The sequence below is a fragment of the Pseudonaja textilis genome, chromosome 1 (genome assembly GCF_049901715.1).
Source record: "Pseudonaja textilis isolate UNSWEBS1 chromosome 1, rPseTex1.2, whole genome shotgun sequence".
Classification (NCBI taxonomy): Eukaryota; Metazoa; Chordata; class Lepidosauria; order Squamata; family Elapidae; genus Pseudonaja; species Pseudonaja textilis.
This window is the reverse complement of record NC_141990.1, coordinates 55,080,712-55,108,684: the sequence shown is the minus strand read 5'-3', so window position 1 is coordinate 55,108,684 and position 27,973 is coordinate 55,080,712. Positions and strand designations below refer to the sequence as shown.

General features: G+C 36.5%; 2 protein-coding genes across 2 annotated transcripts; one reads left to right on the top strand and one right to left on the bottom strand.

The window, feature by feature from the left end:
* The first annotated feature begins 1,184 nt into the window (after positions 1 to 1,184).
* SPDYA (speedy/RINGO cell cycle regulator family member A) lies at positions 1,185 to 20,068 on the top strand. Its single transcript, XM_087934796.1, has 8 exons — positions 1,185 to 1,243; positions 6,202 to 6,245; positions 7,618 to 7,870; positions 8,462 to 8,520; positions 9,535 to 9,620; positions 15,270 to 15,441; positions 18,596 to 18,884; positions 19,861 to 20,068. The coding sequence occupies exons 3-8, from the start codon at positions 7,636 to 7,638 to the stop codon at positions 19,932 to 19,934; spliced, it is 915 nt and encodes a 304-aa protein (XP_087790922.1). The 5' UTR covers positions 1,185 to 1,243; positions 6,202 to 6,245; positions 7,618 to 7,635; the 3' UTR covers positions 19,935 to 20,068.
* TRMT61B (tRNA methyltransferase 61B) lies at positions 19,991 to 27,973 on the bottom strand. The gene is made up of 7 exons (XM_026695625.2): positions 26,218 to 27,973; positions 25,255 to 25,357; positions 23,849 to 24,039; positions 23,455 to 23,546; positions 21,201 to 21,421; positions 20,371 to 20,439; positions 19,991 to 20,224 (listed from the first exon to the last, which is right to left on the bottom strand). The coding sequence occupies exons 1-7, from the start codon at positions 27,022 to 27,024 to the stop codon at positions 20,121 to 20,123; spliced, it is 1,587 nt and encodes a 528-aa protein (XP_026551410.2). The 5' UTR covers positions 27,025 to 27,973; the 3' UTR covers positions 19,991 to 20,120.

Below are 27,973 nucleotides of genomic sequence, written 5' to 3'. Positions count from 1 at the left end.
TCAAATGATGGCAACCAATGGATAATTTCATCAAGTGCATTGTAAAGAAGCAGGAAGAGGCTGTCGACATGTCTATTAAGTCTCTGACTTCAGTGAACTGTAAAAGTATACTCAAGTAACCCTGGTTTTCTTGATCCTAGCCATGCTTTTTTTTCCAAACAATATATTAATTATAAATGTGCATTAAATTTGGTTAAATTCAGAATCTAAAATTCAACAGTTTTAGAAAGGTTCAAAATGTCCACAGAAAATTGGACTTACAGCTTTAATTTCTGAGCACTTTAAATGGATTTACCAGAACTCATCTATCCCCATGCTCAAAGATGGGGACCCAACATTGCAAGGAAGTGCCAGTTTTTAATGCTGTATAATTCTGTCATCCTGGGATAGGACTGATCTATGGGATCTGGGATAAGATGAACATTGGGTGCTTTCTTGGAAAATGCTGGATATATAATTTATCAGTGGCAAAATAAATAAATAAAAATTCAAGTGTATTTGTTAATTGTTATTCCTGAGTCCATGTTTTTGTCATCAAAATAGGAGAATAATCACTTTTGTATAAATTGCCAAAATATCTATGGAATGGAGAGAAAAGGGAGAAAACTTTTTCCTCTTCAAACATAAAAGCTTTGTCGTTCTCAAAAACTTATTTAAATAATCTTAAGTAATCTTCCAATGTTAATGAGCTGTGATGGTGCAGTGGTAAGAATGCAGTACTGCAGGCTACTGTCCAGTCCGAAATTGACATAACTGTACCCATTTTAGTTTGTCTTAGTATATATTCTTTTTCTTATTTTCTCTGTGGCAGTCACGGGGGGAAGGGTTTCAGGCTTGACACATTCCTAAGTGGGGAGGAGTGGAGATAAAGAGAGTGTTATGGCTAGGTGATCTTCTTTCCCATGGGAAACAAGCTGTCCGTGCTTGGGCCCCTAGAGGTGGAGATTTATGACATCAAGCAATGTTGAATTACTTCTATTGGAGAATGACTTTTGGGGGTTGTTTCTAACTTCTAATATTGTGGGGTAATTCTGGTTTGGGTTAGATACGGAATTACCATGGACTTTGTCATTTGATGCTTTCCTAAACAAATCTTTTTGAAAGATGGACTTTGTACTTTTTTTTAAAGTGGATTTCATCACTTGGAAACCTGACAGCTACTTCTGCTGACTGCTGGCTGACTGCAGTTGGGCAGTTCTTTTCTCACCAGCTCAAGGCTGACTCTACCTTCCATCCTTCCAAGGTTGGTAAAATGAGGACATTGGGGGCAATATACTGACTCTGTAAACTGCTAAGAGAGAGCTGGAAAGCACTGTGAAACAGTATATAAGTCTTAAGTGCTATTGCTAATCTATCTGAACTTTTGCAAAAATCATAAGCTGTAGATCATTGACGTAATTCCTACCATTTTTTCATTTTATATTATGGAATATTATGAGTCCCAACAGCCCTGACCGATGGACTCATCTGAAATTTGAAAGTTATTTCTTGGAAAGGGACTACAGAAATAATCTAAGTTTCTCAGTAACAATGAACTATTATTTCCTTTTTTTAAAAAAAAAATCTACATTAAGTATCTGATGGAAAGATTAAAGACTGTCAAATGCTTCAATGCTTGCTATTTTCATTAAATTCTTTTGAGGGGAAAAGATCATATAAGTATAATGCAATGCAATGCAAGGAACAGACCAAGGTTAGGAGGAAAACAATATCAAATTATCTAGTTTTCTGCTGGCCTCTTTTGCTGTTACTTTCCCCCGCCCCAAGCTTCTCCAAAGACACTTTATTTTCACATTAGGTATCTACAGTACAATACATAAATCTGGATATCGGTAATTTTTATTAGTGTTCCCGGTGAGCTCTCTGGTTTTATTTCAAGGAGTATTGAATTATTTGTTCTCTTTGCTGTTCAAGGCATTTTCACCACCATTCAAAGGCACTGATTTTTCCCAGCTTATTGTTTTTTTCCCATTCAGTTTTTATAGCCATACATTATATGTAGAAAACCCATGTTCTTTGTATTACATATTTTGCCATCTTATATCTTTGGCATTGCGATTGTTTCTACATGTAGATTTTTTGCAAAGATTTGTCATTTCCCCCCATGAAACAAACATCTATACAGCATTGCATGGTTATAGTAATAAACTTTTAGAATAAAAGCTTGTTACTACTTGAAATTCTATTTGCATTGGATTGGAGTTGATGAAGTTTGATTATTTTTCTCAAGTATTCAGTTGGTTCAGTTTCATATGCTGCACTAAACCAAACCCACAGTGTTTTAATTCAGTATATAATTAAATTATATACTTCAGAATAAAGCACATTTGCCAAAATCCATAATGCAAAAAGCAAATCCTATATAACTACTTTTGACTATCCTCATTTCTCTTAAATTCACAAAAACTGCCTCCCAAATTGTTTAGAAGCTGTCCAGCAAAATTTCTGGAAATTTATTTCTAACTGTAAACCATAAAAATCCTGATAGACAATATACGAATAAAAATAAGTATTTAATTTGGTTCTTATGTAATATTAAGGTACAACAATTTACATGAGTCACAATGACCAGTTTCATGCACTGCATCATACCAAATGGAAATGACCTCATAATATTTAGAAACTTAATTTCTGTAATGTGTGTAGTATTTGCAATCTGATTCTCCAAGAGAATTAAGGGTTTGATTTTGACAGTGGATGTCTGCTGCCCCCTGCTGTCCAGCTAATTATGAAAACAAAATACTTATTGTGCAATGAGACACAAATTAGTGACCAAAATTATTTTTGGCTAAGATTACTATTTTCCATAAGTATGTTGCTAGTTCTTAATCTGATATGTACTTTTCAAGAAAAAAAAGGTTTCCTTATGTTTTGCATACTTCTTACTTGAAGAAATATAAATTATAAATACTTTTAATGATTTACCCCAATGGAACAAAATCCTATCATAGTTAAAATTATCCTGCTTAAAAGAAGAATTGATTAATAAACAAGTAACATCACGATTTATAACTTCATGCCCCCCTAACCTTAAAAGCTTTGAAAAGGGATCAATCCATCAGACAATGACAAATATAAAAGATGGGAGAATTATTGCTATTAATTAGTTTAGCCAAAATAGGCTTCCATGAGACAATAACACCTTTTAATAAATCACCAGGGATATATTCTTCTCTGGGCACTTTGCCTAATGGCAATACCAGGATCAGATATTCAATTTCTTTTAAAGAGACGGTGAGCCAGGGTATAGTGTCACAAAGTTTTAGGTTAATTGGATTAACTGGAGTTAGGATGGGGAGCCATCCAATATATAGAGATCATTCATTCCTTTTTGGTCACTCAAATCTCTGCATTCTTAACTTCATCCAAATTGGCATTTACCAATTTCCAGAACAATGTGTCTTTAGAATCTATGGTGTCAGGCGAGAATGCCAAAGAGACATTTGATATAAGGTCTTTTTGTGTTTTAGGATACATTTATACACAATTTTCTTCCTAAGAAATTTTATAATTACTCATGGGACACAACTATCTTTTGCTCTCCTTACCAAATGCCTATCTAGACAACATGCTGTTCCACTTCCCATATCAAACCAACGACTATGTTATTGGTGAATTGAAATTTATTGAGAAGTATCCTGCCTTAATTCTTTATTTTCAGCATAACACTATCTTCAAAGCCAATATATTGGAATGTGGGAGGCTGTTGATCACTACAGTCTTGCCAGTGGTGGGATTCAATTTTTGTTACTACCGGTTCTATGGGCATGGCTTGGTGGGCATGGCAGGGGGAGGGTACTGTAAAATTTCGAGTCAGAGGTGGTATTTGCCAGTTCTCCGAATAACTTAAAATTTCTGCTACCGGTTCTCCAGAACTGGTCAGAACCTGCTGAATACCACCTCTGAGTCTTGTGGAATAACATCTGTGTTTTGAAATGTTCCTATTATGGAGCATACCTAGTCAATTATTGTGTTCTATCAGCATTTGCTGCTAATTCCCCATTAGGATGGATAAGCTACATATAGGTCACTAGCTTAGTTGTCATTTATTATGTTCTGTCCTCTTGTTGTCTACAAAACTAGAAGGACATGTCCCATTTATAACTTGTGCATTTAATATTAGTTTGATTTAACCCATTTTTATAGGTCTTTAAAGCTGCCAAGTTTGAAGACCTCTGGTTTAGAGCAAGATATTCAACAATTGATTATTGTTTTGTACTGGGGTATCTGATAAATAAGAATATAAAACACACCCACGGGTTGCATGTTGCCTTTGGGATTTTCATGTAGCTTTTCATACTACTGATAGGAACAAACCATATATTAAACTAGATCAGCATTCTAGAAGTTGAATTTTGATAGAAAGCTAATATATACAAGTACTCACATTCAGTTTAGATTCACCTCAGCAGGGCACCTGAAAGATATCAAGACTTTTAAAGTGGTAAAACAAGGATATGTTATTAAACCTTTAATCTATACTTTGCAAAGAAAGCATTGTCTTCCATAAGTCTGTTTAAATCACAATCTGAGCATTTTATATTCTATTGCTATTTTGATATTTTGACATAACTGTGCGGAACTGTAGATAACATGTTTTCCACCCTTATTTAATGGTTAATAGTATTAGCATAAATTAGCACACTTTTACTGCCTAAGTGAAGACCTAAGACTGGGAAATAACTTCTTTCCTTCTCTCACCCATCCTAGAAACAAGATCTGTTTTAGTTCATTATTTAATATTCTGATTATGTTCTACTTTGACCCACTCTCTTAAAACTAAGCCATTCTTAGACTGGATTGGTGAATTCCTTCTGTTTCAATTGGCTGAGAATTATAATGCCTGGGTCCTTATTGGATAGAAATTTAATGGGGGAAGGATGTTAATAGCTCCTTCCCAGAAAACATTGTGCTCCACACTGAAGGAAGGAGTCAGTCTGAGGAGGAGATTTTTGATTGGCTGAAAAAAGCAGTGACTCCCTCCTGATTTTCCTTTCCCATGTAGGGCATTTAAGCCTGAGGTAAATGTAGCATGCAGGAAGTTTCATGTTTTCTTAATAATTACATGCTGCTAAATATGAATCTTTGTTAGTCTTTGGCTCAAAGACCATCTGGAGGAAAAAATAAATAAAACTTAAAGAAACACACCACAAGCCTCATGTCAGCATGTGACAAATATCTTTATTATTTGGGGAAGGCCACCATTTTAATGTGTAGTTTTAGGGCAGAAGGGGCCACTTCTGAAATTATTTCTGTGCCTTTCAGCACTTTTATTTCTACAGTACAAAGTACAAAGAGAAATATTTTTCTCTTTAAAACATTAGGGAGAGCCTGTTTTGTAAGGGAAATTCTAGGGTGTCATTACTTATAAATAATATTAAATACGTATGCAGGGTTGGGTCCTTGTGTGTGTGCATTAGGCCATCTTTTGAAATAATCTGCTTTTACGAACAAAGAATAACCACAAGCAGCAAGCAGCATCCTCAGAGGCCTTCACAAGCCTAAAAGATACAAGTTAATACATTTTATAGCTTCATAAGTTTTTTTAAAAATAGCTGATTACCTACGCCCAACATTTTGAAACCCACTTGAAAAGGCAAACAATGGCTTTTCAAATTAGCAGTCATAAAAATGGAACAGGGTGAGAGTCTTTTTTTTAAATCCTATGAGGATACAATTACCTTGTAGTATATTTTCATTATACTCTCCTCCCACTTATTTTTTTTCTGCTGAAGGATTAAAAGGCACTGGAGCTAAAAAGATTATTAGAAAAATAAATTGTCACTGAGAATGTCTTTATTTCGTTCACATGGGATTTAGTTGGAATAGAACAAAAGTGTTCTGTAATAAAGGCAAAGTCTTACTTTGGGGAGTGCATTTCTGACTTAGTAATGTCATTTTAATACTGTTGTTAGCTTTTTTCCTATCTTTTTGCTTCTAAACTTTTGTTTAATTAATATTAACACAGAAATGAGAACCTCTGCTTTTTAGAAAGTTAGTAAACTACAATTCCCAGTTTTAATTCCAAAACATGTCAGGGAAATTAGCTGTTCCCTTTTCTGAAATTAAGAAACTAAAACTTTACTGCAGTATGAAAGACCTCAAATTAGAAGAGAAATAGAGAGACAGTATAAAAGGAGAAAAATTTACTTTTTACTGGATAATAAACAGTTACATATTTATCATGTTTTAAATCTGCAGGCTTTCTATTACCCAGTGGTTCAGTTCCATTGTCAGGATATGAGGTAAGCCGGACATGAAAATCTTTCAACTTTCCTCTCCTTCAAAAACCTGTAGGAATCTATCCCAAGCATTAGTTTTGGGCCATGACAACATATAGACTTAACCTTAACCCTAGATTCATTTTTAGTTTCAATAGGGATTTTCCCATGTATTTTACTGTGGTCCACAAACAACTCCAAACAAAAAGTTATCAGCTTTCCTTTTCTTAAAAACCTCGAGGAATCTATTCCTAGCATTAGGTTTGAGCTATGGCACCATGTAGAACTAACCCTACCCCTAAATTCATTTTTAATTCAAATGGGATTTACCTCTGTATTTTACTGTGGTCCATAAACTCTGAATGAAAAGCTTTCAACTTTCATTTCCTTCAAAAAACCTCAAGGAATCTATTCCTAGCATTTGGTTTGGGCCATGACACCAGGTAGAACTAACCCTAACCCTAGCCCTAACCCTAAATTCATTTTTAATTCAAATGGGGTTTGCCCATATATTTTATTTTAGTCCACAAACAACTCTGAATGAAAAACTGTCAACTTTCCTTTTGTTCAAAAACCTCAATTAATATATTACTAGGATTAGGTTTGGGCCATGACATTGTGCATACCTAATCCTAATCCTAACCCTCACCTTAACCCTATATTCACTTTTAATTCAAATGGGATGCACCTATGTATTTTACTGTGGTCCACAGACAACTCTGAATGAAAAACGATCAACTTTCCTTTACTTCCCAAATTTGGGAAAATCCCATTTGAATTCAAAATTAATTTAGGGTTAGGACTAGGGTTAGGGTTAGATTTAGGATTCAGGTAAAGTTGACATATTGTTATGACCCAAAACTAATGCTCTGGATAGATCCCTACAAGTTTTGGAAGGAAAGGAAAGTTGACAGCTTTTTGTTCAAAATTGTGGACCATAGTAAAATACATGGGAAAATCCCTTCTGAATTGAAAATGAATTTAGGGTTAGGGCTATTGTTAGGATTAGTACTACATGGTGTCATTGCCCATAATTAATGCTAGGAATAGAGTCCTTGAGGTTTTTGAATGAAAGGAAAATTGACAGCTTTTTGCTCGGAGTTGTTTGTGGACCATAGTAAAACACATGGGGAACATTCCATTTGGGGGTGGGTTTCTACTGGTTCTGTCCACCTCTATAGAACCAGTTGCTCTGAAGCGCAGCAGACCTAGAACCGGTATATATATATCAATTAGATTGTACTTTATGTAGCAAAAATATTGCAAAAATATGGAAAACATACAACATTTGCTCATATTATATGAATAAAGATATAGCACGTATGCATAATGTATTTTTCATGATATCCTTTCTATAACTTCAATTTCAGCTAAGAATTTATTTTTATTTCAACAGGTAACTTCATTTAGGAAAATGAAACATAACCAGAGCTGCTGTCAAACACCTCCCACTATTACCATTCATGTAAAACCAAGTGAATCTAAATCATATCAGCAAAAAAAGACACTTGCCCTTAAGCGCCCAAAATTTAAAGACTGCCGGGGGACCTCTGGAAAAAACATTAATCATAATATTAAGCCAAAACAATTAAAAGGTTCATGTTTAATTATTCAGCGTCAGGAAATGACAGCTTTCTTTAAACTATTTGGTAGGTTTTTTTGTACATTAATAGAATTTTACATCTATGTATACACACACATATGCATATAGTACATATGTAAATTGTACATATGTATAAAACATAGTTTTATACATATGTATATTGATTATGTGCTATCAAGCCATTTAAACACATTTATATGAAAACACATACATAATATTTCAGGTTTCAATAAAACGTGTAAACTAATTGTATGTGCTTGAGAGGTAACTCAGAAACTCAGAAACTTAAAACTCTAGCATTCTCATTTTATTCTCATAAGAACCAAAATATAAATAAACATCTCCTGTGCTTACATAATTCAATGATAGAAATGACTGTTTCATCAGCCTTCATATGTGTGGAAGTTGGCCATTAGATAAGGCTCATAAATCTACTATAAAGAAGTTGTTTATGTTCATACCATTTTTTCCATGGTTTTGGTTTTCTTTAGAAACAACATCCTTTCTCTCCAAATAGCTGGTGATTTTATAGTCAAATCAGAAATTAGGAAAAATATAATTTTATTGTTAAAAGGCTGTTTTCAAAGAATGTGTCCTGAGATTATAATTAGTTTACTGTTGCTGCCTTATTTTATAGACGATGATTTGATACAAGATTTTTTGTGGATGGACTGTTGTTGTAAAATTGCAGACAAGGTAGGCTTATTACTTTTAAGTCAGTATAACTTTAAAAATCAGAGGATTTATATTCTGTTGTCATCTATCAAACCCTATTGTTTTATGCTAATTTCAGTTTAATAATTATTGTTTTAAATAACATGAAAATTTAAAATATTGTGATTAGACTCACATAGATCAATATCTTAATAATACAAATCAACATTTTATAAATCTAAATAAAAATAATGTATTGTACCTCTTTTGGCTCTAATTCTTAATACGTGCATGCTGGACATTACTATCTAATAAATAGGAGGCTCATTTTAATATAGTCTAAGCCACTTGCCTGAATAACCTTACAGCGTTATTTATTCATTTGCTGAATTAAAAGTCTGGAAAAATATTTATTCAAAACCCAACTGTAGGCATTAAATGATTTTAACTCTGATATTAAAATGCTGCAATGAATAAAATATTATTGGGAGAGTTGAGTTCTGCTGCATGACATCTGTTAGGGCTTAGAAAACAGCAAAGAATTTGACAGCAGTGGCTGTAGGTATTGATACCCCAATACAACACCACGGGATTGTGCAGAAAGTGGCACACGGCATGACATACTAACAATGTATGTGACAGGCTATTATGTAATTAGCAGCACTTTACCCTGCAGCACAAGGCCAGTAGCTGCAATTTATTGGCCCATTTTTCTCTATATCAGTTTCCTGTTTTCTACATCTCCAGTATAACTGAAAAATTACTTGATCCTTAATACGTTGGTTAGGAGCGATATCTCTGGCCCTGCTTTATGTCCTACTAACGAGATTAAGGCAGTGAGTTTCTGTGACAGAGTGTGACTGAAAAATCTAATTGGAGGTGTGATTCACCTAAATTCAAAAACCATTCTGTGTTTGGCAATTAATTAAAAATAATGATTTTCTTTTTTTTGCTTTGTTGATAATTTTTTTTCTGTTGATTTTATCAAATGACTGTTTTGTCATTTTTAGGCCAAAGGGAAAAGAGGAACATTAATATTCTACTTTCTTTCAACAGTATCTTTTGGCAATGACTTTTGTTTATTTCAAGAGGGCTGGCTATAGTATAAATGAACACACCAGGCTTAATTTCTTTGTTGCTCTGTAAGTAACTCTAAACTTTATAGTTGTGATTAAAATACAAGAGAGCATTTATTACCTGAGAGAAGAGTAGTTAGAACAAAGCCTTGCTGGCTCCAATAAATAAATATTTATATTTATACATTTATGATACTTATAATTATATTTATAATATTTATATCCTGAAGCATATTAGGACTAATAGGCTGATAGAAATTTAATTTGTAAAATGGTGTATGAACCCAACATGTTGTCAAAGCTAAGTAGAGGAGTGGCTGATTTCTGCAGATTTCTAATATTTTAAAATGAAAGTTAAGAATGGAAATATTTATATTTTATGTCCATAGAAAATAAACCCCAAAAATATATAGTTGTGCTGTGTAACCTTTTTTTTTTGGGGGGGTGGGGGGAGGGAAGACCAGGGACAATAGAGCCTTGTTAATTCTCTACTAGAGTAGTTATCTAACTTTCAATTTCTTTTTCAATACATATTTTTGGAGTTCTGTACTCCTGATTTGAATAGGCTTCATATTTCAGCTTAAGTATAAGGCGAAAACTTCATTTAACTTTATAAACCTTTAGGTGACTTCTTCAGTGGGAAACAATAATAAATGTTTACAATTTAAAAATGTTAATGAAAATTGTTCATATCCTAAAACTAGAAACTACTAAATTTTAGGAAAATAAGTACACTAGGCAATTATATATTTAAAAACCTACTATTTGGACCAAGTAGTATTTTTGCTCAATTTGCTTCAGTCTAAGTGAAAAGCTATGAAGTCAGATTTTGGCAGTAATTATTAAGCATCCTTAGAATGCTATTTGGTGGACAAGACTCACGACTGTGTTATGGGATTTGCTTTACCATAATTTATTAAATAGGAACAATTGCTGATATTCATGAATAATGCTAAATCAAGATACAGTTTAAAACTTTTTTAAAGTGATAATTTCCCTTTATTAAGGAACAAATCTTAATTATTAAGCCATCCAAACCTGGCAGGGCTGGAAGATTTCATCCCTGCATTTCTCTCAACTGTGCCATTAAATAGCTCAAGAGGGTTGTATAGCCACCAGTAAATGAGAATGTTGAACTCATCTTTAAGTTGTCCACAGTAAAAGCAAACTATTAATTTGATGTCAAAACCGTATTTTATTAAGAAAAACAATCTACATTCTTGTGGAAACTCCTGAAAATTACTGAGAAGCTAAGTAAGCTTTATTCTTCTCTCTAATAGTTTAACTCCTTTAAAGAGGATCATCCAGATAACTATCATTCAGATAGCAATAAAGCTGCAACCTTAGTACACTTTATTAGACATTCAGTAAATTATGTGTGTGTGTGTACACACAATCATAAAACGAAATAGTTAAAAAAAGAGATAAAACATAAAATACAGAAGAATCAACAAATAATATATCTTGGATCTTATGACTTCTGGTATATCATTAATTATAAATAACTAACTATATTTGTGGATTTATTCACTTTTATATTTCTATATATTTACCCATATGGGCTGCAACAAATGAAAGACACCAATTCATGTCTGACCAGATGGTATCTGATGTTTCAGCCATATCAAATGTAATATTGTACATCAAGGGACAGCGAAACCCATTATTGACTTATCACTGAGTGGTAAAGATGTTGAGATTACACTAACTCCATGAAAAGGAAAAAAAATTAAAGACTCTGGTTTTTTTTCCTTTCAAAAGAGATGGGATTTGTGCACAGGTAAGCTGTTTGAAAGAATTGCAGGAGTCTATACTGCCTTCTTTCCTTCCCATCTCAGTTTTCTTTTAGCATCACCACAGCAAGAGTTGCCAATAAAGCTGCAATCTTGGCAGAGGTATGGGAGTTTTGAAGCTCTGCAACCAAGAGTAAATAGAATAGAGCAGCCAAATGAAAGAAGGTTTTTCTTTAGAAGCAGTGGATGATCCAAAAGGAGGAAATGAAGTATAAAGCCTCAGGAAGACAAAGCACAATGTAAGAAAAGGTGCAAGAGCTCTACATGCTGACTAGTAAAAGAAAAGGAAGGAATTTCAGAGATAGTTAACTTAAGACAAAGCAGGCTTAAGAAAGATATGTTTATACATACTAATAATAATTTATAGAAACTTCAGCAGAAGATTTACAATGCATTGGTTAAAAAGGGGGAATTCTTTCTGAGGGACTAGCAAAATTCAGTATTACCCCAATTGTTTTGGGTTTAAAATGAATATTTCTAAGACAAAACCAGAAAAGTACTATGTAGCCATTTCATTTGTTAGTTGCGAAGTCGTGTCTGGCCCATCGTGACCCCATGGACAATGTTTCTCCAGGCCTTCCTGTCCTCTACCATCTTCTGGAGTCCATTTAAACTCATGCCTACTGCTTCAGTGACCCAGCCACTTCATTCTCTGTTGTCCCCTTCTTCTATTGCCCTCAATCTTTCCCAGCATTATGCTTTTTCCAGTGAGTCCTTCCTTTCTTCAGATTTGTAGAGCCATTTCATACGGCTCTGCAAATCTGTCAAGAGATGCTTTGCAATACACAGGGGTATTTGAATCAGCAAAACAGAAACATCTTTTTGGGGGTTCCCTTGCTTGTTTCCTTGCTTCCAGTTTCCAACTCTGCCTGTATTGTTGAAACATTTATTTATTGTATGGCACATTCATAGCATATTTTGATAAAAGATAAAATATGAAATAAAAAATATAAAATATTATAAATGTATGTCTAGATTACATATATTTTTTTTACTTCATTTCAGCAAAGTCTCCATTATAGCCTCTATTTTAGCATTGTCACTATATGTTGGCTAGATTGTTTTTTTGGCCCCGCAGTCAAAATTTCATGATGGTATTTTGCCTCTCAGTTATAGAGGGCATCAGTCATCTACCATGGCCACTATGAGAATCCGGTGTTCTCCATATCGCATGGTGTTTGGCACATCCAAACTGCATTTTCAAAATGCAAGGCAAACTTTAACATTGTAGGGAGCGATTTTGTTTTACATATTGTGTATATCAAAATCATCTTCTAAAGTACTTTAGCAGGAGAAATAGCTGGATATCTGGAACTCAACCTGTTTTGCTCCAGGCAAGCTACATAACTCAGTATTAGTACCCAAGAGTGATAAATAATCTTCAGGTATTTGTGATGACCCGGTGCTGGGCATGGAAGCAACACAGCCAGAACAAAGGCTTAACTCCCCTTTATTGCACCAACTTTCTCCCAAATGTCCCATCGTTCACTGCAATTCCAGGAGCAAAGCTCTAAACACACCTCCAATAGTTCCTGGCTGCTATTAGTCCAGAGGAGCAGCATAGTTCTGAGAGCAGCCGCAGTTCAGAGAACTTGGTCCCAGGGAGTCCTCGTCACAGGAAGAGTTCACTGAGATTGCAACACAATCTGGAGCAGAACTGTGTTGCTGCGAACTTGCACATAGCCAGGCCAGGCAAGCAGAGCAAGGAAAGGAGGGCATGGGACTGATGGGACCATGAGAGTGTTCTTGGAGGACCACCTTTTTTCATCTTATTTCTGGGAGTCGTATGTGGCTCAAAAGAAGCAGCCAACATGTGGGAGTACTTCTGATCATCCCAATATCAATGTGATTGGCTCAGGCAATTGTGCATCAATCCTATTTCTGTGGGAGTTATTAAACCATACTGTGGCACAATACTCTGCTGCTGAATAAACCAGTACAGTGCAGGATGACTATTCGTATCCGTGACATTCCCTAAGTCACGTGTCCTCTGGATGATGCTAAAGAAACAGTCACTTCAAGATGAAACATCTGAAACCTTCAAGATACAGCAGCTATGGGGACAACCTAGCCCTTGGCCCTTTTTATGACGGGTGGCTTAGGGTTTTACATCAAGCTGTTGGGTGAGCTCAAAATCAGTATGGAGTGTAGTATCATAAGTATACTGATGATATTCAGACGTACATCTTTAGCGCAGGCCAGATAAGTGATGTGGTTGAGGCACCTGGAGATTGTGAGCATCTGGAGGGGTTCATGTGAGAGTCTGGAAGAACGGGTATTATACAACCCTATGAAGATGGTGTTTTTAAATTTAATTTTTTACTTTTAAAATAGTAATAGAAAAAGAACAAAACACGAAGATAATTATAATGGGTACATTCTCAAAGGAAAAAATGTATAAAAGATGCTTTAAAAAGGTGAAAAATACAACAGGAAAAAAGAAACAAAATATATCATTAGAAAAGATAACGCACTATTTTATATGTACTTAATGTAAACACAATACAAGTCTATATATTTTTATTTCTAATATACAACTATCATTCTTTTTTAACATACTATATTTTGTATAAATGAGTTCCATATTCCATTATACTTGTGCATATAAAATCTGTATTTATGTATAATCTTCTCATAGACGTTAAGTGTAATCAGGTCTTCAATGCTATGGGTAAATGGGGCCATACTCTTATCTTTTCAATGCTGCAATACCAATCTTTTAGCCATAGTAAGGGCACAGGGACTCCATTTAGGTTGTTTGGTTGTCAAACTCCTTGTAGTAGGTATGTAATTCAAGTGAATATTTTCTTCTGAAAATGCTAGCTTTGTTACACATATTTATATAATCCACTACTTTATCTCAAAACCATGAGGCCCTATTCATGTTCATTCATCATCTTTTGATTTTACTGTTCAATGCAAGACTACTCTTGAAGACCCTCCTTCCCTACCCTAAAGGTTTAGTTGGTCCAGCATGCACTGGTAGGTTCAGTTCTGAAATTCCAAAGTTTCCCAATTTTGTGTGCATTCTAGTGGCTCCCAGTTACCTTTCAAGTACAATTCAAAGTGCTGATTATCACCTTTAAAGCCTTGAATGATACAGACCACTTTATTTGAGAATCCACTTCTCCTTGAGGCTGTCTATTCAGCTTACCAATACCAAATTTAAAAGAGTATGTGTGTTCCAGGTCCACTCTATCAAACAATGCCATCTGTCAAGACTTAGGAAGTGTTCCTTCTCTGTAGTGGCACCTGTCCTAAGGAAAAATTTCTTCTCTGAAATCCACTTTCCACTTTCTTTGTTTTCCATAAGGCCATAAAGACCTAACTTTTTCCACCAAGTGCTGGGCCAGGATGTGAACTCAACTGGTGTAGGCAGCTGGTTGTTATGATACCTTTATTAGAGTAGAGCGATTTTTAATTTTGTACTTGTGTTTCTGACATATTTATATTGATCTGATTGTTTCTCGTCTTCTAGGGTTATATTTCAAGATGATAGCCATATAAAGCTTTTCAATGCATCTGTAAGAGAAATATCAATTGTACAAAGCCAGATATTTTAACTTGATTTGTATTCAGCATTGTTTCTATATTCCGAAACTGCAAGACTTTCATTTCTTTAAAAAAACTGAGATTTTTAGGATGCCTGAATTTATCTCTATTTTTGTATTTTGGTTTTTGAATTTCTTTGCTCATATAGCTCTGAGTTTGGTACTCTGAATATTAAGTTAAGATAAGCAAAAGTTGGAAATTATAATCTATTTTCCTAATATGAAATATAAGCTTAGGGATGTTTGTCCAAACTAAATTGTTTTGGGCAATCTGTAATGACATGGGGATGGGGGTTTAAGAAAAAAGATGGGAGTCATTGCTAAACATTTGATCAAAGTTATGTTTAATTGTCATATACATGTTATTGTAGATACCTTGCAAATACAGTTGAAGAAGATGATGAAGAGTCAAAATATGAGATTTTCCCATGGGCTTTAGGAAAAACTTGGAGAAAACTCTTCCCAGATTTCTTGGCTTTGAGAGATGAACTGTGGAGTAAGATGGGTTACAGAGCTATAGTAAGCAGACGTTGCTGTGAAGAGGTGAGAAAAGTATGTTTCATATTATTAAGAAAGAGGATAAGGTAAATTATAATAAACAACTTCTGTTTTCTAACCTTTCCTTGTTTTCAAAACTCTAATAGTTATTTTTAAATGCTGTCAAAATTACTCACTTTAATTGCTAGATGATACCATGTTTTCAAAGTACTCCTAATGAATAATTGACCTTCATCAAAGTGGGTGTATGTTTTAAAAAATATACTAGCATTTATTGGAAAATATGAAATAATCTATCAATACAGTGTACACTATGTAATTAGATACTAGCTATTTTTGTTACACCAGTTCACCAAACATTCTTTTTCCTTGCGGTAAGCACCCTCATTGTCATCTTGAATAAAGCTCGCTATCTTTATATCATCCTCATACTTCACAATGTGGTTGGTGGCAAACCTAGCACAACAGTCATGGGTCAACAGGGTGAACAACAGCAGATTTAGGAAACCGCCCTGAGGAGAACCTGTGCTCAAGAAAATGGTGTTAGAAATATTAGTCCCAATTTTTACATACTGGGCCTATCAATAAGAAAATCAAAAATCCAGTTGCACAAAGCCTAATAGGCTCAGTTTGTCTACTAGTTGCTGAGGAATGATTGAATTAAGTGCCAAACTGAAATTGACAAACAGCATTCACACATGAGCACTTCTTTCCTCTAAGTGCACCAAGCTAAGATGGGGAACAGAAGAAATAGCATCCTCTATAGAGCAATTTGGATGGTAAGCAAACTGAAATGATCAAATGCTAGAGGGAGGCTGGATACAATAATGTCCTTTATCAGCCTCTCAAAACATTTCATAATGTTGGATGTAAGCACAACTGGATGGTAATCATTGCATTATAGGTTTTCCACTGCTACCAAAGAGGGGTTTCTATTTTTTACTGTTTCTATTATTTGGGAATTTGTTTGCAGTGCAAAGTGAGCAGCAGCTATTTTATTGCTGACCAGTTTCCAGCCAATAAGTGCCTTTGTTGCTCATTCTCCCAAAACAAGGCCAACCCCCATGTTCATGCTACTCTTCATGGCCTGCTTATGATGGTCTTACCATTCCTATTAATTTGGCTACTCTCTATCCACCTGATCTGATTATACCTAAGATGTCTAGCTTGTAGTCATCAAAGAGCCACAGAAGTTGAGCAGATTTTTCAACCTGGTGTAGCATTTTCACATTCCATGTCCCAATTCTTGTGTGATATTTTTAGCTGAGAAAATCATTTTCAACTTCTGGCACCAGACTCCATGGCCAGTTTGCTCCAGTGTTGTCCTATAAACAATATGGCTTGAAACAGAACTCTTGCCTGGTTGACTAAATTTTCTTGAGATTATTCTTGTTGTCTTAAGTTTCTTTACCTTATGAAACATCATAGAACAGTGCATTGACATTCACTGGCCATCAACTTTATCAATTTTAAGAAAGCATTTGACAGTGTCCACCAAGAATCTCTCTGGTAGATCCTACATCTATATGGCGTATTGACAGTCTTCATTATTATTTTTAAAACTTATGAAAATGGCCATACAGACTTCTTCAAAATTACTGTCAGAGTTAGGCAAGATTGTATTCTATCACTGCTCCTCTTCTGGCCCTCGACTATGTTATGCAACAAACATCATGCATCGGGAAAGGCATACATTATTCTGACGAAGATTGTCTTGGCAACCTCGAGTTTGCAGACGATATTGCCCTAAGATGAACCCAAACTATAAGTGATGGCTGCCTTAGATGAAGAAGTAATCTAAATTAGCTTCAGAGTAAGTGCTGAGAAATCCAAGATCGTGTATAAGAGCTCCACCGCACAGATACAGGGAATCACATTCAGATCAGTGACTTGAGAAGGAAGAAAGGTTTACCTCTTTGGGTAATATAATTACCCGAAATGGAGACGCAGAGATGGACATCAAAAGCAACAGCTGGTTTCCAGATGGTGAATAAAATCTGGTCCTCATCACTGAAACTTAAACTCTGTTTGCTTGCTTCTATAGTAATTCTGACAACCATTTATGCCAGCAAGATTTGGAAGGCACTGGCAGGTATTAACAAGAGACTTGATATTTTCCAGTAAGATGCCTTCACTGAATCCTAAAGATACACTATTTTGACCATATTACTAATGAAGAAGTGCTCCAAAAATATTTACCACCCAAAAGACTCCAACTTGCAGGTCATGTTCTCCATGCAGAGAAAATGTCTTAGTGAAGAACATTCATGGAAAACTTAGACTCTAAACATCACATGGGAAGATGCTGAAGTACTTGCCTAAGACCGAAGATGCTAAAGATCCCTTGCTTCCGAATATGCTACATAGCACAGGAGGATCTAATGCTAAAAAAAATAAAAACTTGGAAAATGTGCTACTCTGCCTACAGGTAATCCTCAAATTATGAATGTAATAGAGCCAGCCAATTATATTTATAACCCAAGGATTCGTTAATTGGATCACATTAAATGAATGTGATCCCTTCCTGCTTTCCACAATACATTCGTTAATCAAATGCACAGGTTGTTAAGTGCACATGAGGTATCTCAGAGTGGAGAAGACCATGAGAGTATAGTGCTGGAACAGGCCACCTACTTCTAACCACCCAAGGTCTCCCTTCACCAAGATATCTCACTCTCTGCTTACAATCCCCTGGGGTACCCATAGTTGTTTCCTCTCCCCATCTGTCCCGCTGGGTCTCCGCAGGCACTGGGCCTGCTTTGCAAACCTACCAGATTGCATTTGGTCCACCCCACCCCATTACTGATTGCTCGCTTTTGAAGATCTCCAGATTCCAGAACAGGCTGACCCATGTGGCAGAAATGTGGCCGCCTTGTACTTAGATGCTGGTGAAGCTGTCACAGATAAGAGGGGCATGGAATGAATCTGTCAGGACTGCCCCCAGAGCTCCATGCAACCTCTCTTCTGCACTTTTGACTTTTTAGTTCAACATTCATCTGAAAATGGTGCCTGCCCTTTCACTTTCTCTATACTTATTAGACCAATTTTGCTAATAAATAGCGATTTTTTTATGTTGCATAGTTATGTCTTGTTAATTAAGAAAATTAATCTTGCCCACTAGCCTTTATAATTTCTGTGCACTGTTTGTTATATGATAGCTCTGATGCAGTCCTTTCTGAGATAAGAGTCTTTGATACAGGTAATGGCAATTGCCTCAACACATTATGTATGGCAGCGAGAACGGTCTCTTTATCATAGTGGAGCTATAAGAAACAATTGCAGAAACAAAGTACAGTTACCTCGAGGACCTAATGCCACACCTGTAGACTGTTCACTTTGTGGGAAAAAAACACGATATATACGGCTGGGATTATCATCTACCTCCTCCACTGATACTCTGGAAATGGTGGAGCAACATGTCACTCCTGGTTTGCTTGATCCAACAGATAAAATGCTCTTTGATCCATCCTATCATTGTCACTCCCAAGGTAAGTTAAGTGAACATAGAAATAAAATATTACTGTAATGTTTAAACATCTAGTCCAACTATAGCCAAGAAGTCAAAAGGGCTGTATGTTTAGAGATCACATATATGCCCCTCTTGCTGGCAATGTTTTGTCAGAGGTGGTATTCAGCAGATTCTGACCAATTCTGAAGAACTGGTAGTGGAAATTTTGAATACTTTGGAGAACTGGCAAATACCACCTCTGACTGGAGATTTTATAGTATCCTTCCCCTGCCATGCCCACCAAGCCACGCCAACAGAACTGGTAGTAAAAAAATTTGAATCCCACCACTGTGTTTTGTGTCTACATGAAAGCTACAGGGTGGATTTCAACTTAATGAAGGAACATCCTAATGCACCAAAAAATTAGAGTTAATAAGCTGAAGGGAAGAACAATAGAGAGTATTCAAAGCAACTATATTTCACTGGAAAGCCTTTTTACAATTTTATTTTGCTTGTTGGGGTTTTCATTCTATTATTCCTATTTATGTAATCTGTTCTGAATTACAGGTAGTTCTAAACTTACGACCACAACTGAGCACAAAATTTATTTTGTTAAGTGAGAAATTTATTAAGTGAGCTTTGCCCCATTTTATGACTTTTCTTGCCACATTTCTTAAGTGAATCACTGCAGCTATTAGTAACATGGTTGTTAAGTGAATCTGGTTTCCTCATTGACTTTGCTTGTCACAAAAGGCAATCACATGACTCTGGGACACTGCAACCATCATAAAAATGAGTCAGTTGTCAAGCATCTGAATGTAAATCACATGACCATGGAGATGCTACAATAGTCGTAAGTGTGAAAAATGGTCATAAGTCACTTTTTTCAGTGATGTTACTTCGAATAGTCACTAAATGAACTGTTGTAAATCAAGAACTATCTGAATACAAAAGCATAATGCTTGCTTATCCTTAATGACACTCTAAACTCCCAAATACTTCCATTTTTTTGACAGGTGACCAGCCTAGGAATGGGAAAAAAAGTAGTCGAGATAAATCCATGGACTGGTTTACTGGAAATGAAGAATAACAAAACTTAAGTTTCAAAATTAATAGCAAATTAAATACAAAATACATGTCAAAATATTTATTCTCTAAATTTATTTTATTTCTTTTATTTGTTAAACACATTAGTATATTGAAACATACTGTATCTTAGTCAATGTAAACACATCCATTGTTTCCCAAATCATACTCATATCAAATAAAATTTCTTCTAATGTGTTATTTCTGATGAAGCACGATCTTCCGATTGGCACATACCATCTGAAGCAGTGTTTGGATATAGTGAATTAAATTTCCTCAGCTTGACAAGGAATACTATATGAAAGGGGAGAAAAACTGTTTTAACAGTCATTAGCATTTTATTTTATTATTCATTTCTAAAAATGCTTTTACGGCGCTTATGAAAAACATAGTAATAATGAAATGTGTAGCTTATAACATTTTTGCTAAGTCATTCTTACCTGTATAACCAGCTTGATACGGGAAAGGTCTAGCAATGTAAGGTGTTCTTATATTGGCAGAAGCAAGAGCTGTTGAGATAAAATAAAATATGTAAATGACTAAAATTCTTTAATTCAAATTTGTTCTTGAAACAAATCCGTTATTGAATTACTCATCCCTGTTGTCAATTCTCATCATCCCCCACCCCCCCCGAGCCTTGGGCACCTTCGCAACTTTCCCTGTTTGTTTCCTTTGCCATAAGATGAGGATATGACTTTTATTTCATATTGTCATCCCTGAAGGAAAACAATTATCAGACATCAGGCTAATTGAGGTTGTTTTATTGATAATTTCAATAATATATTTACACACTATTCAAAAGAGACAATCAAAAGCTAAGATGGAAACAAAAGGGGCAGAACACATCCCTATCCTCTGGCAACCAAGATTCATAAAAACAGTGATTAACACCAGGCAAACAATCAAGCAAACAAAAAACAATACCCCAATCAAAGAACTACCAAGGAGAAAAACTACATCTCCACCAACACTGACAGGGCAACAAGCTATGTACAGTATATAAACGGAACAAACTTCAGACTCACTAGCACTGATGTTGGGTAATGAAATGTCTGCAAGCAACCAACCATGCTCAGAGACCATTTAGGTTTCCATAGTTCATTCATAATGTGTGATGCAAGAAAGTTGTTGTTTATTCACCAAACTACAGTTAAGTAAACATGATTTAGTATGCATAAATCCAACCTATGATTTACCTCTTCTGAACAAGACATATCACTAGGTTACAATATTTCAGTTATTATTACAAAGAACCCAATTTATTTCCTACCTTCATTTCCTCTCTCTTCAGCAGAATCATCATTTTCATGATGACAAACAGTTTCATCATTGAGGTTTAGTTCAGATGCTATGTTTTTAAGAACATTTCTCTTTTCCCATGTAGCTGGGCATATTAGCCAATCTCTATGTGTAACTTCCAAAACCTTCTCACAAAAAAGGGCTAATTTTCTGATCCGGATAGCTTCCATCAATTCAATAACCTGAGTGATACTGGTAGAAAAATAAACAATTATGTATATTGCAAATGAATTTCTACAAATATGTATTAGAATTTATTTTGTAGCCCAATTTTAATGCATATTTATTCAATCTGTTATTAATGATATTCATTTTTCAGTAATGTTTCTTTAACTGTAAACCATAATGCGGATTATATGCTTTGTCTTAGAGTTAGACTATCATGTAAATCCAGTCATTATAGTTTATTAAACAATGGTTGAATCATGTTTTAGCATGATGTTTCAACAATACTTGTCACTTTGGTTAAAGACAGAATTATAGAATTGGAAAGAATCATAAGGATCATCTATTCCAAACTATATGAAATATAAAGAAAACTAATTAAACCAGTCTTGAGAGGTGTCTAACCAGATGGAGAATCCACAACTTCTATCAGTATTCTGTTCCATTATTATATCATATTGATAGGTTTTTTTTACTATGTTTGAAATCTAAGAATAGGTAGTCCTTGAGTTATGGCAGTAATAGGTACTAGAATTTCTGTTCCTAAGTGATATGCCATAAATAATCCCGGCAGTTCCCATTATGGCTGTTAACCAAACCCATTGGTCATTAGGTGAAGACCAACCCTGATTCAAGCAATTCTCAGTTTGGTCTTCCCAGCCCTAATCCTTGGTGAGTTCAAGGTCTGCCTTCTCTATCTCCTTTCCAAATACTCTCATTTGCCTATCTCTCCCTCCATCTCTGTCCTTTTGGCTGTTCTGCACAGTAGAGAGGTGGTAGCGCTGGTGCTTCAGCAGGCTCGGCTAGCTGCCATTGTCCCCCAGTCCTCTCTTTCACTCCCAATACTACCAAGGAACGCTACCTCATGTTCTGTGTCATAACTAGCCACCCTAGTATCACAATGCAAAATCCCAGTTGCCCCTACGACCTATGTTCCATAGGTCTTGCTATTCCTGCTGAACTTTGCTGTCTTATACCTCAGCTTGACATGCTGACTCTATATGAGGCAGCCGCTGGCCATGCCAAGCCTTCTTCCTGAGGCTGCATGTGCCATTCTCCAAATAGCATGAGGAGAACTAATGGGCAGAGCTCTCAAAAGAGAGCTAAGGACAGGTTTGCTGTTAGCGCTTTTCAGCAAAATTTATTTGAAGCAGTATCTAAGGACCTCCAAGGAAGAAATTAATTTCAAATTAATATGTTAGTGCCAAGCATATAAACATATACCATATAAACAAAAACTCTTTTTCCTAAAGTCTTTATTCCTACAGTCTCTTTTAGGAAAAAGACATTGCAGGAATAAAGTGTATTCCCTTTGAAGAGAAAACAAGATAGACAAGGAGCAATGTTGAACAATACTAGCCTTCTCCAAAATAAAGAGGCCTGCTATTTCACTCCAAGATATTTGTATAACATGTCTGCTGTATTGGAGTACCTTTAATTGTCATACATACATCCTATAGTATTGTAAGAATATTTTTAACTTTAATTACAAACTGCTCCTCTACATAAAAGAAAGCCAAAACAACAACAACCCCCCCAACTCTCATTCTCAATTGGGAAACAGCAAAAAGAACATGTCTGCATTTTACAAAGCTGGAATTGCAGGATCTGCTAATATTGGGGGTTAATAACATGAGACATGACAATCTGAATATTGAGTTAATATACAGACTGAAAAAGAGGGTTAAACAAGAGGTCTTAAAAGAGTGAAAAAAGATCAACCAAGATGGTAAGGGAATTGAAGGTTAAATCCTATGAAGTTTTGTTAAAAGAACTGGGTATAATTAGCCTACTAAAGAATTTTTTTATGCAATTTCTGTTCCTATTTGATTCCATATATAAGTGCATCACAGCCAGTTCACTGCATTCTTTCCTGCAAAGTTGAAATGGCCCTGCATGTACACATACATGAAGCAACGAGGTATTAGGAGTATTAGTCTGGGAAAATATTTGTCTGCTTGAAAAGTTTGAAAGGGGTGCTTCATTCATGCATGAAATAAAGTTTAAAATATTTTGCATACTGAAAGCAAAACCTGGATATTTAAGGAATGAATACTTACTTTGCAAAGTATGCAACACAGACACCCCCTTGTTTAAGACTTGGAAAAATTACAGGCAAAGCATTCTGAGGGCAAAGCATGTCCAGAACCACCTATCAAAAGAGAAAGAAAAACATTAATATTAAAGTAAAACACAACAGGGATTGATTTTAATGAGTATTTGTATTAGAAGTACTTATTGTACTATAAGACTTGTGACAGTGTCTGTTTTTAGCATAACATATATCAATGTTTTAGCAGCACACACAAACCATAATGTCAGACTGGCTGGGTAATGGGTTAATGATAAAAATAAGGGTGTTTGCTTATAGTGCTAATAGAATTATCTGTTTTAAGTCCCCAAGCCACTTTGAACAGAAAATTCTGACTTTAAGAAAAGAAATACACTACTTACAGCATCAAGTGTTACAGATTTCAAATCCTCAGCTGCAGTCAAAATATCTTGATTAATGAAATCTACATTATCTGGCCACTCTTTATCATGTCCTATCTTCCATGCATTACGCCACTGGCAAAAATTCTCCTCTGCCAATTTGTGATGTTGTTTTATGATTTCATAACTTATAACATGACCTTGTGACCCAACTGAAAATAGAATACAATCAAGTTGACTTATTTTTATATTTTATATAAACAATTACATAAAAGAAAATACTTAAATAGCCTCCTGCAAGGAAAGATCTGCCCCCACTCTTCTTCCTGTTTGACTTATATTCTCTCCCATACCTATCTTTCCTAATTTTAGCTGTCCTATCATTCACCTTTCACTAGCTACTAGTCAGGTGACCCTTAGTTGATTTAAAGGGTCCTCGTGGCGATATATAGTAAAATAACCAATCTGCATAATATCTGCAGGATGGCAAGTTTGTGCAGGGATGTTGGCAGTAGGTGACTACCCTTGAAATAGTCATTCACTTTACTTCAGCCCTTAAAGAGCTGCTGTATTTCACCAAGCTGTAGCACTGGTAAGAAACAACAACAGCAAATAAACAATAGAAAAATGTGTGGGAAAAAAAGTTTAGAAAAATATGGCAAATCTTAGAAAAATCCTATAAATAGAATATAATTGCACGACAGTATTATCTGAAAAGCATCTTCTCATATTTCATCTCAAATACTGCATTCAGTTTTGGTCACCATGGTGTTGAAACTCTAGAAAGAGTAGAGAAGAGCAACAAAGATGATTGGGGATTGGAGGCTAAACATGAAGAACTGTTGCAAGAACTGGGTATGTCTAGTCTAATGAAAAGAAGGACTAGGGGAATAATAGAAGTGTTCCAATATCTCAGGGCTGCCACAAAGAAGAGGGAGTCAAGATATTCTCCAAAGCACCTGAGGGCAGGATAAGAAGCAATGGGTGGAAACTAATCAAGACTAAGGAGAAATTTCCTGACAGTTGGAACAATTAATCGGTGGAACAACTTGTCTCCAAAAGTTGTGAATTCCAACACTGGAAGTTTTTAAAAAGGTGTTGAATAATCATTTGTCTGAAGTGGTGTTTCCTGCCTAGGCAGGGGGTTAGACTGGAAGACCTCCAAGGTCCCTTCCAACTCTTCTCTTCGTGGTTTTACTACCAAAAGGTGCATAATTTTCTACTTATTACAGACAGCATTAGTGGCACTAAAATGATAAAGTAGCAGGAATGAAATCATTTTTTTCTGCCTGAAGCCTGGTAAAAGATTAGCAATTATATACATTAAGATGTCAAAAAGTCCGATTTAGTATAAAGAAACAATAAAAGAGGGAAACTTGTCAGCTGACACCAATAATGAAAACCCTATCCAAAAACTCTCATTTTACCTGCTTTTGATAGAAATAAACTCATACTGCCAGAACCAGAACCAGCTTCCAATACTGTGTCCCCTTGAGTAATATCCATTAACAGCAGCATTGTATTGGCATCCTATAGGTTAAAAGAACAAAGATGACATATTTCAAAGCTACTATTCAAATAGTATTGAGAGGGATGTTTCTTTAGTCTGTCCAGTTTCAACACAGATCAAATTAATATTCAGTATAACTGAACAGCAGCTGGGGCAGATGTTCACGTGCAACTCCTGCAAAGAACAGAAGTGAGTATAATCTTATATGTATAACAACAGAAGTAATTCCAACCAGAATCTGGAGGTCCCACTACAATTTCTGTTTATACTAATAGCACTTATATATATTGCACCACAGTGCTTTTACAGCCCTTTCAATATGCAGTCAGCATATTGCCCCCAACAATCTGGGTCCTCATTTTACCAAAATTGGAAGGATGAAAGTTTGAGTCAACTTTGTAAGTCTAAATTACCTTATAATCTAAATTAGGTACTTTCCAAATAAATAAATCAATTCTGAATCTCCAGCAGTTGCTATGCTTAATGATAAGACGAAGCAGTAAAGGTGCTTTGTTTTCTCTGTTTTGGGCCCGCTATTGCAGTGTTTCTCAACCCCATCAACCTTAATGTGTGTGGACTTCAACTCCCATAATTCCCCAGCCCAGAAAGGTTCATTAGGCTAAAAGGGGGGGGGGGGGGGGGCAAAACATTTGGAAAGTGAGATGTGGTAGCAAAGAAAATAGGAAATATATACACAAGGCATAAAAGTTTAGGTGGGGAGTCTTGTTGGGTCCTAAAAAGCCAAAAGCCTATTTTACCAATTCTGTTTTCAAAATGAGCCCACAAGATCTCAGTGGAGCCCGTTGAAACAATGGGAGCGGTAACATACTTATAAGTCTCCAGAATGGGAACAGGGGAGTGCCGATCAACTAATACATACCTTCGGAGAGATGATGGTAGGTTTTCGATCCATTAGCAACACATATTCTTCTAAGGATGGCCTCCGAATCATTAAGGTTTTACCCCGGGACGTGTGGAACAGCTGTCCGGGGAGTCTGCCTACGATCTCGGAGAATCTAATGAAACCCACATTAGTATTACACGTTCCGGTACCAGTGAGCAGGCATTGGATCTTCCAATTCGTGCCGTGCTTCCCATGACCCTCTATTAGAATCAGCTCCCCAACTCGGAAGGGGCAGTTCCTCGAAGACGCATTTTTCATTTTCTCGGCCAGCGAGCCTCGATCCAGCTGGGAATCTGCTCCAGGAAAGACTCCCTCCTCTGCGACGCCCGTGTCGCACCCCTGAGACTTGGATTCCTTCACCTCCTCGCTTCTCAGAGCTCTGACTTCCGCAGAGAGGAGCTCGGCGGGAATCATCCGGCTCAGCCTTTCTAAGGGCGACAGCGACCCTCTCCGAGTCCCGCTCGTCTCCCTCAACCGAAAGGAGTCCGTCTGAGATTCAGCGCTAACCTGTTCTGGGAGCTCATCCCTTCCGTCTCCGTCCCCCGCCGAGGTAGAAGACACCCAGCGACCAACGCCTTGGGGATCGGCTGTGGGCTTTCCTTGCAGCTGGTGCCGGTGCGCTTTGGAACGACCGACGACCGTCCCTGGCACTCCAGCCCGGAGGTGCAATCCTTTTCGCCCAGCGTCTCCTATGGACCGATCCTCTCTCATCTTGGTCCGGAGAGATGCCCAAATCCTCCCTTGCGATGCCCCCAGACCCAGCCTTTGCCAGCAGCTTCCCATCACGGCTTCGGTCTTTCGAGGAGAGCAGACGCCGCCAATTGGCCAATCGCTTTCTTTTATTTTTATGCTTGGCTTAATGGAACCCGCCGTTGTTCTACAACTCTGCCAAAGGTACCCATGCTGGTTGCAAAGCGAACAAGGACGCAGACGCGGCTTTTTCTTCCCGGGCGAGCTGCGGAGCCAATCGCAATCCAGTCAAAGGGGCCTTTCCGAAAAACTACCGTAGGTTTCCTCTTCAGCTTCCGGTTATGAATGGACTCAATGGGGGGGACTAAAGGCAGCGAGGGTACATATTAATAAAAATACTAAGCGGAAGGAGGAGGAAGAAAGGATGTAGTTCGTTACGAGGCTTGGAACAAACGCGAGTCTTCTCATGCAGATACAGATTCTCTCAGTATCCCTTGAATTCTGTCCCCCTTTATCCTTTTTCAAGAGAAGCAGAGGTTTAACTGGCTTTGCTTTCTTCATTAATATCTGCATCCCCGTGACGGGAAAATCTGCCTGCTGGATTTCACACAGTAATAATCTAAGCACCGTGTTCCAGTGTTTCCCAAGAACGAATCTAAATTGCAGCACGCGGATCCTCAGAATGGAGAAAACACAGCAAGCTCAATATTTTCTTTCGTTTGAACTTAACCTATGCATAACCTGCCGGAGTGGCAGTATCTGGCTTCTGCTTTTAGACCTAGCCAACAACTAAATGTTAAGCATTTTATCTTTTTATCTTATGCTCTACGTATCTATAGCGGTCCTGCCCGCATATGGAGACCTGCTTTACTGCAGTTGAGAACCGGATGTTGGGATATAAAACCATTAGAACTTAGCCCCGTGGAGAGACAAGCACAAGGAATGATGCACATGCCCTGCGCCGGCTTAGTCTCACGTGGTTCTCTACAGACGTCGTGTTGGGAAGCGTCTTGATTCTTCTACTGTAATAAATTATCTTTGG